This window comes from Lynx rufus, unplaced genomic scaffold, assembly GCF_022079265.1.
Source record: "Lynx rufus isolate CCGP_SWC_20201006 ecotype Redwood Valley unplaced genomic scaffold, mLynRuf1.p SCAF_17, whole genome shotgun sequence".
In the NCBI taxonomy this organism is placed as follows: domain Eukaryota; kingdom Metazoa; phylum Chordata; class Mammalia; order Carnivora; family Felidae; genus Lynx; species Lynx rufus.
The window spans coordinates 38,590,257-38,602,904 of NW_025814831.1; the positions used below are offsets into that span (position 1 = coordinate 38,590,257).

General features: G+C 39.4%; 1 protein-coding gene across 3 annotated transcripts in view; it reads left to right on the forward strand.

The window, feature by feature from the left end:
• PPP2R5E (protein phosphatase 2 regulatory subunit B'epsilon) overlaps positions 1-12,648 on the forward strand; it is a 150,373-nt gene that overhangs the window by 106,830 nt on the left and 30,895 nt on the right. For all 3 annotated transcript variants that reach the window (XM_047079543.1, XM_047079541.1, XM_047079542.1), the window contains exon 5: positions 6,617-6,709. In XM_047079543.1, the coding sequence (XP_046935499.1) occupies positions 6,617-6,709 (93 nt within the window). The remainder of the gene's footprint in view (positions 1-6,616; positions 6,710-12,648) is intronic.

Sequence of the window (12,648 nt, forward strand, 5' to 3'; positions counted from 1 at the left end):
CGGTGTAATGCTTTAGTGCGGTTTCTCCCAGGTTGCACAGTTCTTGTTCTTTTATTTAGAGCTTCTCTGTGATCCTGCCTGCTGCGGCCTCCAACAGGAGCTGAGCTGTTTTCACATTATTAGTTAGATGTGATTAGGTCACAGAGTCTATATCTCATTTTCAGCAGCAGGTATCCTGGGGACCTTGAACTCCTGTCTTCGTGATAACCACAGATGTGTTTCTGTAGCCTAGAAGGGCAAAAACGAATTGCAGTAGCAGCTACATCGTGCAAGAAAGAGCAACAGCTGATAGAAAGCTTGCGTGAAGGCCAGTTTTGTTCTCTTGCACTGAGAAGGCCATGTTTTCCAGTCCTACGCACGTGCCGGGACAAATCAGGGCCGTCCCCGCATCTCCGCTCCCAGCACCCGGCCCATCTGTACTGTATGTAATGTTCCATACTGGTCTCCTGGCTGCTCGCGCTCCAGGCCGACGTTTCTCAAAGGAAGAGAACAAGGAAATATGAATGGAATGGTCCCCAAGGCTATCTTTCCATCGAGTTAGGATGTCCTCAGAGGCTGGATGACAACCAGCCAGGAGGGAAGGGATGGAGAGAGGGAACAGAACCTCGTACATCAGTCCCGCAGAGGCAGAAGCCCGATATCGCATCTTTGAAGTGTGCTCACGGCTACTAGTTGACTTTCTAAAGAGCAGAAAACTGTGCAGCAGCACGATGAGGCCTAGAGATATTCTACAAGTTTATTTTTTCCCCACGTCAGAATTTTTGACATCGATTTGCAACTTTCCCTGTCTTGCTTTGGCAACTCAAGGTCGCTACAGATACATATGTATGCTATTTCTCCTAGTTATGAGGAGAGCTTTCAGGGGCTCTGTTTTCTCAGCTCTTACCCAGGCATGTTATACATATGTATCCCTGCTATCAATGCCAGGATTGAGTAAATTAGTTAAAACAGTGTAGCTGATTTCCTGTTTTAGCTGCTTGATATTTTTTTTTTTTAAGGTGTCAGACATACTATCTGCGATCTAAGAAATTTGGAAAATTATTTGTGCTTTTCCTGGTACATCCCAAATGGTGACAAAAATTGAAAAAAAAAAAATTCTTTCGAATAGGTGGACTTCTTGTCCTGTCTTATTCGTAATGCTCACCAGTCATAGAAGTACAGTATAGTCTGGAAGAAATTTAAAAAACAAAACAAACAAGACAATCTCAGGGAAGCCCCACGTCTCACCGTGGAAAAGACAGAGAGATGTCTTCAAAGCTTCAATTTGTCTTCTCCGCATCCCAGAGACAGTAGACCACTCTGGCCATTTGCAAGAGCTTTTTGAATACTCTAAATCGTGATCACCAAAGATATAAATTTCTCCTAAAGCACAGTAAAGTTTAAGTATTTCAGTTAATCCTTTCTAAGCTTAATGACTCTATAAAATACAGGACCAAATTAATTTCTAAAGCTATTAAACTAAATTCTGCCACCAAAAATCTCTAGCTTACCCTGTGTCATTGCTACTGGAGCATTAACTGTTAGTTCACCTGAAACTCGAAAACCAAAGCAACGGTGAGGAACAGCAGGGAGAGCTGTCCCCTTCTGGATGTAAAGTCACAAACTGTATCCCAGAACGGTGTGGTTCCATCTGTGTTGCCGCTCTGTTCAAGCCTATAATCGTCTCATCCCTTCTTTAGCTCAGGGGGAAATATGACTTAAGTTGGATCAGATAAAGGAAACCTACCTTTAAAATTCACAAATTGACCGGGGCCTCTGGGTGACTCAGTTGGTTAAGCAACTGACTGCAGCTCAGGTCATGACCTCGCAGTTTGTGAGTTCGAGCCCCTGTGCTGACACCTCAGAACCTGGAGACTGCTTCGGATTCTGTGTCTCCCCCCTCTCTACCCCTCCCCTGCTCACGCTCTGTGTCTCTCCATCTCTCAATAATAAATAAGCATTTGGGGCGCCTGGGTGGCGCAGTCGGTTAAGCGTCCGACTTCAGCCAGGTCACGATCTCGCGGTCCGTGAGTTCGAGCCCCGCGTCAGGCTCTGGGCTGATGGCTCGGAGCCTGGAGCCTGTTTCCGATTCTGTGTCTCCCTCTCTCTCTGCCTCTCCCCCGTTCATGCTCTGTCTCTCTCTGTCCCAAAAATAAATAAACGTTGAAAAAAAATTAAAAAAAAATAATAAACAAGCATTAAACAATTTTTTTTAAAAATTCACAAATTGGCCTTTATTCCTAGTAAAGGTCAAGTCAGTGGGCACCCTCTGTTGCCTTCAGCAACTATTCCTTTATGGAAGTCTTTGTACTCAAGATTCCTGTGTTTCTCTTATGTATTCTGACTCCACAAATTCTTCACCTTTCCATTTTCACTGATAGGTGGTTTTAAGTACTGACGAGCACTCTCTGAAGGTTCAAGAAATCTCTTTTTTCTGTTCATGATAAGTCATGCATGTTATAGTATAGTAAGATATCACGAAATTTAACATTTGACTTTTTCATCGATTCAGCTATTTTTCTGACCAAAACACAGCTCCAGCATTTATTAGCTCCAGCTTTGGCAGCGTGCTTCTTCTTGTGGACCACACTTTATAAGGAAGCAAGGTGTTCATTACCAAATATATGGTAATAGTAGAGAACAACCAAATTGCATTGAGATGTGGTTATTGATTGGGTAGACTGCTTCTGCACACATCTTGTCTGATTTAAATTTGTGGCCCATACAAGATTACTCATAACAAATCCTGGCTCTTTGGAGAGATTTAAAAATAGAAAAATGTTTAAATCCAAATTTTTAGCTTAAATATATCAAAGGTTCTACTATATGTATGTTACTTGATCTTTTCCGTTACCTGCATTGGTATCTTTTAAACTGGTATCCCACAGTTACCATGGTTATTCTTTGTGTATTTTCTGTATTTGGGTGTGTATTTCCAGTAGAATATGATTTTGCAGGACTTCCATTTGCAATCAGAGGGTTGTTTTTGGCGCCTCTACACTTGAGACTGAAAAATAGAAATGCAACAGTTTTTTTACTCATGTTCCTTGGAGAATTCATTTATGTGACCTTGAAAAGTAAATTATTCTCAGTCCCCAGGCTGTCTTTCCCTTTGGGAATCCAAGAGAGATTTTTGATTCTGAGGTAAAAATCTGTCTCGTAAGTGTAGAGAACATTTATGCTTATTAATAAATGTGTCTGAAGTGTTTCCACCCAAGTGTTTTAAACCATAACTGCTTTCAAGGGACCAGAGTGGGGGAGAGCATTTTGCCAATCTTGCTGGAAAGTCCTGCCAGCCCACAAGTCAGGCCTGCAAGATGAGAATCTCTCCACTTGTGGGAATTAACCCCCCTTTTATGGTTATTTGAATAAGGCCGACATTCTGTTTGTAAAAGAGAGTGGAAAACCTAGTGTATGAAACAAGAACAATTCTTCTAGAAGGTGTCGGGACTCAGTCACATTATGATGCCAGAAGTGCAGCTTGACAGAGGCACCTGGGTGGCTCAGTTGCTTAAGCATCCAACTCTTGATTTTGGCTCAGGTCGTGAACTCACAGTTTGTGAGATTGAGCCCCACATCGGGCTCCGCGCTGAGAGCACGGAGCCTGCTTGGGATTCTCTCTGTCTCTGTCTCTCTCTCTCTTTTTCTCTCTTTCTCTATCTTTCCCCTACCCCTGCTCTCATGTGCATGCGTGCTCTCTCTCTTGCTGTCTCTGAAAATAAACATTAAAAACAAAAAAGAAGTACAGTTTGATAATGTTCAGATCATTGGGCAAGAAGTTTTTCCAAATTCAGAATTTCAAAGAGAAAAACAGTTTTTTACTTTAAAGTAAAATCCTAATGTGCATACCTAATTTAAGTGTTAAGCTAAAGTCTAAAGTCGTAGGTAAGGTCACTGTATGATGCTTTTAAGTTAGTGGTCTCAGCAGTCCCTTGGGGGGACCCTGAGACCCGATTTTCAGGCCTGCAAAGTCAAAACTGGTTTTATAATAATACTATGCTGTTTGCTGTTTTCACTGTGTTGACATTTGAAATCATATTTGCAAAAGCGTTGGTGGTTCAAATTGCTGCTGCCTTAGCACAAATCGCAGCGGTTGTGGCACATTGGCTTAGTAGATATTCTTCACTGACATGCATTGACAAAAAACAGCCAGTTTCAATTAAGAATGTTCTTGGAGAAGCAGCAAAAATTATTAAACTAAATATCATTAAGTCTTGACTTTCGAGTACACATTCTAAGAAATATTCTCTGTGACAAAGTGGGAAGTATGCATAAAACCCAATGACTGTATACTTAAGTATACTGATTGTCTTGTGTGCTAAAGCATTCGTGTGATTGAGCTACAGGCTACACTAGCTGTCTTTCCATGAGATGATCAGTTTTGCCCACAGGAATGTCTAGCAAACTGTGCTTGCTCCAACTTGGGTATTTGGTAGATGTTTTTTTTGAAAATAGACAAAGAAAATCATCGCCAGTGCTGATTAAATTAGAGCATTCCAGCAAAATTTAGAATTAGAATTTTGGAAAACTTGTCTTTCTGCTGAACTTTATAGCTAATTAAAGCTTAGACTTCTTGATGAAATTGGAGATATTGAGGAATGTGACTTTTTGATACAATCTAGTAAAATTTGTCACCATTTGAAAAACGCATAACTCAGTGAACCAGTATTTTCCAGTGAATGATGTTAGGAAACCATACATGGTAAAGACCCATTCAGAGTACATGACAGACCATTGGAATTTAGTGTAACAAAGTATGCAAAACTCATTGACTTTGGTTTCAGATTCTGCAGTGCAACTCCTATTTGAGAAACAACTGTCAAGTTTTGGTGTAGTATCAAAAAAGAATATCCACAATTGTGTGAAAATACTATGAAAATACTCATCCTTTTTCATACTGTTAGATCTGCATGAGGCTCAATTTTGTTTACATACTTCAACCAAAACAGTATGTCACAATGGATTGAATACAGAAGCAGATATTAAACTGTTTTCTAATATGCAATTATAGATTTTTCAAAAATAAAAATGATGTTTCTCAGTAATGGTTTTGGAAAATATGGTTGTTTCCTACAGACATACATTATTTATGTTAATGTGTAATGTGTTGTTTTAAAATGAAATAACAAATACATATTTGAAATTTTCTCATAGTTTTTCTGACTTTATATATATATATGTATATATATATATGTTTTTCATATTTATCATATAAACAAAAGGTTTTGGAGTCTTCAACAATTTTTAAATGTAAAGGAATAGAACTAAAAACTCTTGAGAATGCTATTTTAGGTAATAGTGATAATGGTGATATGTATTAGTTACTGTGCGCAGTGCTTTATATATATTATCACATTCGGTCTTAGGGATTATCATCCTCATTATTCACTTGAAGAAACATAATTTTAGAGAAATTAACTTGCCTAGGGCTACACAGTAGGAGACAGAGCTAGACTCCCAACACAGTGTCTGTCTGCCTCTTACAAGTTCTGTTTTTTATGAACTGTTGTATATTATACCAGGATCTCATGTGTACTTTTAAAAAATTTTTTTAATAAAAAAATATTTTTTTAATGTTTATTCATTTTTGAAAGACAGAGACAGAGCACAAGCAGGGTGGGGCAGAGAGAGAGGGGGACACAGAATCCGAAACACGCTCCGGGCTCTGAGCTGTCAGCGCAGAGCCTGACGTGGGGCTCGAACTCCCGAACCGCGAGATCATGACCTGAGCCAAAGTCGGATGCTCAACTGACTGAGCCACCCAGGCCCCCTCATGTGTACTTTAACATAGATTTATTTTGCCAAGAACATAAACAATGATCTTCTGTTTATTAGAACAGTTATTTCAGATTGATTCTGCAGATGAGAATATTCTCATTCCTTGCAGATGAGAGTTTTCTGCTAAACCATCATACATTGCTTAGAGGAGTGTAAATTGCCATAGATTTTCTGAAAGGAAATGTGGCAATAAATGCTGAAAATCCTGAAATGTCTGGATATCTTTTACTCTAATGTTGCCACTTCTAGAAATATTTCCTCATGCAATAATTGAGCAAATGCACACTGATGTATAATATTACATGATACACAATGTGGCATAATTTGATAGAGAAGTAATTGAGAAACTATTTAAACGTCGAAGCATAGGAGATTGGTTAAATTGATTATGAATAATGGAATTATTCATTTAAAAATTATATATAGTGGACTCTTTGTAGCTACTAAGAAAGATGGCTTAGTTATTATTGACATAAATTGTATATAATATATTGTTCAGATGGTAAAAGTAGTTTGAAAACTATATAAAAATATTATTTATAGTTCACTGGTATGTTGTAGAAGTATAGAGAAAAATGAGGAGATTCGTACATTAAATAGTTGACAGTGTTATCTCTGAGTAGTGAGGCTGCGGGGGAATTTCTATTTGCTTTGTTTGGCTGTATTAGATTTTTAATTTGAAAAGCTAAAAAACATAATAGTGACCGTGAACCACAAGAAGGGCTGGCGTAGCTTGTAATTGATATTAAAACTCAGTTTTCTAAGCCCTGTCAGTTTTAGTGTTATAGACTTTTTATGGTTTTTGATACTATGCTCAGTGAAGTACAATTTGAAATTAATTATAATCTGTTTGTTGCAGCTTGTATATGAATTTTTCATACGATTTTTGGAAAGCCAAGAATTCCAACCCAGCATTGCCAAAAAATACATAGATCAGAAATTTGTATTACAGGTAAGCACATTTTTGTGGTTGCCCAAATTTGTCATTCAACTGCTAACACTTTATCTTATTTTCTCTTGATTGTTAAAAAATCTTTCAATGACAGTTATATCACCTTTTAAACAAATGTATTCTGTATATATGTTAGTTCCCATTATTACCTGTTAAAAGTGACAAGTACCTGTTTAATTTATTATTTAATTTATTGCTGGGCATTAATTACATTTTAAACAACAAGGAATGCCCATGCCTAACTCCCTGCAGTTCGCTTGCTTAAAATTTAATTATAAAGGAATTTCGTGAATATAACTCTGGTTTGTGTGAAACTTTATGTAGCTTGAAAACTCCTATTTGCATAAGGATTCTTAAAGAACCATTGCTTAGGTCTGTTAAAAGTGAATAAGCATGGCCTAGAGCAGAAATAACCTTCAATAAATAATCAAAGTCAGATACTGGTGAGCTTTCACAGTAGGAAATAGCACAGCCTGACAATTTAAAATTCCCATAAAGGGGTTAACTCTCACCTCTCTGTTTGGAACTTCTCAGGGTATGTATTCTTCCTGACTCGCCACTTTACATTTTATAACTATAGACCACATCTTCCTTCTTACGTGGGACTCGGGAATGTTCATGACACTGAATTTTTAGGTAACGTGTTTTTGCTCCTGTTGTTGACATTCCTCTCTAAAAATGGGTACTTGAGCCAACTGGTGTATGGACTGGTGTAGCTCCTTTCTGAATGATTAGTGAGCACCAGGGAAAAAAAGAATTAGTATCTATCTCCTAGTGAGCCAGTAAGCAGACTTTAAAATTGAAAACATTATTTTAGCAAGCAGTTGATCTTCTGTGCCTTTCCTGGAGAAAGGTTGATCACCTTTGTGATGACCTCATTTCCCCTCCTTAATTAAATTAATAACATTTAGAATTCTGGATATATTGGGTTGAGAGGCTTTGGACAAGTGAGGTTTGAGTTAGAGATGGAGAGGTAGGTAAATAGGTGGATACATGGAGCATTCATTGGTTGGGCAGATAGGTAGGCTGATCCAGATTCTTCTACCAAGGAAGCAAAATGCATTTGAGACAAAAAAGCAACACGTAATCAGTCTGTGGTGTTTGGTACTGGAAGGTCCTTGCATTTATATAGCACTGTACAATTGTCAGAGCATCTTTACATGCATCGTTTAGTTTAGTCTGTACAACAGTCTAGAATAGACACAGCTAAATTTTAGTCCCATTTTACAGATGAAATACACTGAGGTTTGGAAGATTATCAAGTTTCCCCAGGCAGTTTCCTGTTCTGGTTTTCTGTCCATTATGCCATGATGCCTCCTTGTGATTCCCCTCACTATAACTTGGAATGACTGCAGGGCAGGAGTAGTCCTCACTTGTCAACACTAACGAAATATTAAGGTTTCCCTATGTTTATGGTAAGTTAAAGTACCCAACAGGATCAGATAGTGAAGCCCGTGTTCAGTTGACATGGAAATAGTACACCAAAAGCTTGCATGGCCCAGCTCAGTGTGTTCTTCATGGTAGATGGGTACTGATGATAATGAAGCTCATTAGATTAAAACATCAGAGAAACCCAGACTTGAAGGGATGTTTTGCATGTCTGTTCTGGTTCTTCACCCAGTGAATTAGTCTCCTTTGGGACCCTGAAAAGGGGTGACTCCCATTTATTCTTTCTTAGTGAAGGAGGACCATATACTTGAGCAGATTATTCTGTTTTTGTTAGAAAGTTCTTTTTTTATTGACCCTCCCTATACCGTGTACCCTCTGGCCTTATTTCCCCAGAATAGGCCTTTAGTACTCACTGGCTCAGACACAACAGTTCAGGTCTTAGACCACAGCGTTTGTGTTTACCTCTTGGCTCTTTTTCCCTAGAACAGCAGTTGCAACTCAAATGCTTCTAGGCTCATTTATAATAACTATGGTGGCCAGGTGTCAGATAATAGGAGGTAGACAGAGTTCTACTAAAGGGAGCTTTGGCTACCCCTCTTCTTTCAGTTATTGGTAGACTTTTTTTTTTCTTTTCTTCCCTCGAGAGAAACAGAAATCCAGATTATTTGTGAAGTTTTCTCATAGTTCTAAACTCCTGCTCAGGATGAACTATGCCCATCCGCCTTCTGGATCCAGCCGAGCCACTGTCCGTATGCTCTCTGTTCTAGACTTTGTCTTTAGTTCTGTGGACCCTGTCTCATTTGTCAGTTTTGGAAGGCTTCTGTCTCTGTCAGGACATAGTGCCTTGAGCCTTGTCAGTCCAGCACAGCTTAGAATTGGGTTCTCCGCCGGTGCCAGGTTTCTTAAAGGGGAAGAAGTCTCATTAGCTCTTCCTGCTGTTCCATGGCACTGTTAACTTGTGTTAACATAAGTTGTGTTAACTTGTGGTCTTTAACTGATTTCTAATTTAGCTTTATGCATAATGTAAAGCCATGTTTTCTCTTGTTCTCGTTCGTTGCACAATTTGCCGTAGGATTTGACATGTATTTCTGCAGAATATCATTTCTCCCCAGACTTTTGAAGTCTTTCTGTATCTTGAGCCTGTCATCCACCGCATTCATCGTGCCTTCCATCTCGATCACATCTGCGACTTTCTTAACTGTGCTAGTAGCTATTGGCTTCATCTCAGGTCATTGACTGAAGAAGTTGTTAAAACAGCCAGCACTGATGATAGAGGCCTTTGGCATGCCTTTAGCGACTTCCCTTTATTTAGCACCGATTCATTAATCAACAGTCTTTGAATTCCATCCTTAAACCCGTTAGAAATTTACTCTAGAATGTCATCATCCTTCTTTCATTTTAAAATTTTGTTCATAAGGAGAGTGTAGAGACTTTGTCAGATGCCAGAGTAAAAGCCAGGACTGTGTGCCTACAGCATCCCCCTCATTTATGGGCCATGAGACTTTATCATAAAAAGGAATGCCATTCATCTGCCATGGGACATTAGTGAACTTCTAGGGGCTCCTGCTCCTTATTGGTAATGATACCCTCAGTACTTAACAAACCGTGCGATCGATCATCTGTCTCCCGAGTTTTTGCAGAGACGAGAAACTGAGTATACATAGTGAAGTCCATGTACTAATGCTTTGTTTCCAGCCCTTGCCTCATTTCTACAACTTTTCCCTCCTTTACCTTCCCTCGGCTGGGTCTGTTGATGAGCTCAACCTTCACATGAGGGCTCACCGCAGTTCCTGAATCAGTCAGGAAAGGGCCAGGCAGAGTGTTGGCAAAATCAATAACACCACCGAGTGGTGCTTGAATGTAATCCTGTGACTAAGCAGAGCATTAACTGTCATGTTGGGGATAAGCTCTGGGTGCCAATTAGCTGCCATTTTCCAGAACACCCGTTCATTCTTGTTGCTAACCTGTAAAGCTGGCCTCCTGCCTCTTTTCATACCCCTTAGTCTGCTGATGACTTACCTGGGATCCTAGCACCTTGCAGGAGTGGGGTCTCAGTCCCCAGTGTGATTCTCCTGAGCTCCCTTCCTGGGTTGTTTGTTTCTGACTTGGGACCTGCTTGGCCTTTTGGAGCTTAAGGCGTCGTGCTGAGATTACGCCCTGCCCCTACACACCCTCCTTTTCCTCCCGCCGCCATGCCTCAAGTATCCTGGAGCTGGCAGCTCCTTCGTTTGTGTACCATGTAGTTCGCTCATTCGTTATTTACACCCCCTCTTCCCCCTGCTTGTTTCTCTCCCCACAGCCTCCCGTGGCGCCACCTAGTCCTGGCGTGGTTTGTACCTAAGCCTGGTTTTCTTATGACACGGGAACCCTCCTACCTTTCCCTTTTGCAAATCAGGATGACGTTTACCGCATTCCTTTTCTTGGAGCAGATATTTTATTCTCTGTAGATTCTCAAAGGATCTCAGAAGGGATTTTTGGTCATCTCAACTTAAAACTTTTTTATTGAGTTAGGCATAATGTATCCTAGCCATGAGATTTCAACCTAGTTTCTATAGCAGCTAGCTGTATTCTTCACAGTCTATTTTGATTCTTGTTTCTCCTGTCAGTAAAGACACAAGCAAAATTAAGAATTGAGCTATTTTAACATAAGGTAGTGGAAAGAAAGTTAGCAAGCTGTGTATTTGCAGCCTGACTCCCCTGTGTACTCTAAGTAGTAGATTATTGGGCTAAAATATGCACCGTGGGGTAAGAAGGAACTGCATTAAAATGGGCTTTTCTGCCTTACTTGGCAGTGTGGTCTTCAGCCAGTTAATACACTTGCTGTCCGAGCTTGAGTCTCCTCATTTGCAACATGAGGTAACAGAAAAAATGAGATTTAAGTACATAGGATGTATACCCAAACTGACAATTGTTACATATGCTTGATTGAGTTGGCGCTATGGATACAAATATAGGCTCCCTCCCTTCAGTTGTAAGCATGTACTGGAAAACTCGGGCAGATTTTTTTTTTACTCTTCTGAACCTCAGTGTTTTCTTCTCTAAATGGCTATAATGTGGACCTCTCTTACAACAAATTATAACAAGTAGGCTTGTTATGATGATAAAATGGTATGACTTGTAAAAACTGCAGATAATCATGCATGGATTATAGTAGTCGCTCATTAAATACGAAATCCTCTTTTTATTCTGCCTCATATATTGTTGACCCACATTAGTAGTCTATCTTGCTCATTAAATACTAATTCCTCTTTTTATACCCCCCTCATATTATATTGTTTACCCACATTAGTAGTCTTATTTTTTTTTTATTCCAATATTAATTTTAAAACTCCACCTTTTGGGGCACCTGGGTGGCTTGGTCAGTTAAGCATCTGACTCTTGATCTCAACTATGGTCTTGATCTCACAGTTCACGAGATCAAGCCGCGCATTGGGCTCTGTTCTGGGTGTGAAGCCTACTTAAAATAAATAAATAAATAAATAAATAAATAAATAAATAAATAAGTAAATAAATAAAAAAAATCTCCACCTTTCGAAATGAAATTTAAAAGTTTATGTGAGCGGCGCCTGGGTGGCTTAGTTGCTTAAGTATCCAACTCTTAATTTCAGTTCAGATCGTGATCTCACAGTTCGCAAGATGAAGCTCCGTGTTGGGCTCTGCACTGATTGCAAGGAGCCTGTTTGGGATTCTCTCTCCCTCCCTCCCTGCCTCCCTCCGTCTCGCTCTCTCTGTCTCCCCCCCCCCCACTTGTTCACAAGTGTGTGTGCATGCTCACTCTTGTTCAAAATAAATAGACATTTTTTAAAAAAAAGTTTATGTAAAACTTATAAGAAATTTTTGCAAAGAAGCCTTGAACAAATGACATATTCCTAGATGGGAAACTTGCCATCATAAGGATATCCATAGAATCTCCAAGTTAATATACACATTTAGTGCAATTCTAATTACAATTTCAGGGGTGCCTGGGTGGCTCGATCAGTTAAGTGTCCGACTTTGGCTCAGGTCATGATCTTGCGGTTCGTGAGTTCGAGCCCTGCATCGGGCTGTGAGCTGACAGCCCAGAGCCTGGATCCCGCTTTGGATTCTGTGTCTCCCTCTCTCTCTGTTCCTCCCCCACTCACACTCTGTCTTGCTGTCTCTCAGAAATAAATAAAGAATAAAAATTTTTTTTTTTTAGTAGTTTATTTGAAAATTTCAAAGTTCATGAAATAAATTTTTGAAATAGAAAACTAAAGATCCTTTGCCTATTAGATATTTATTCATAACCATGAATGTACTATATTAAAACTATAAAGGCACATGAATTAAAACAGTGTGGCATGGGTACAGGAGACTGGAACTTAGCAGAGGCTTGAGTGGAAAACATAAGCCATAAATAATGTACCAATGCATTGGTAAAATCCTTTGGAGAGGAAAGCTGGGAGGATTCTGTTGGCTTAAATTTTATCCACTGAGCAATTCCATGAGAAATAGTCAGGTGTGTACACAAAGATATATGTACAAGCATGGGGAATGCATCATTGTTAATATAAATTGGAAACAGTTTAAAT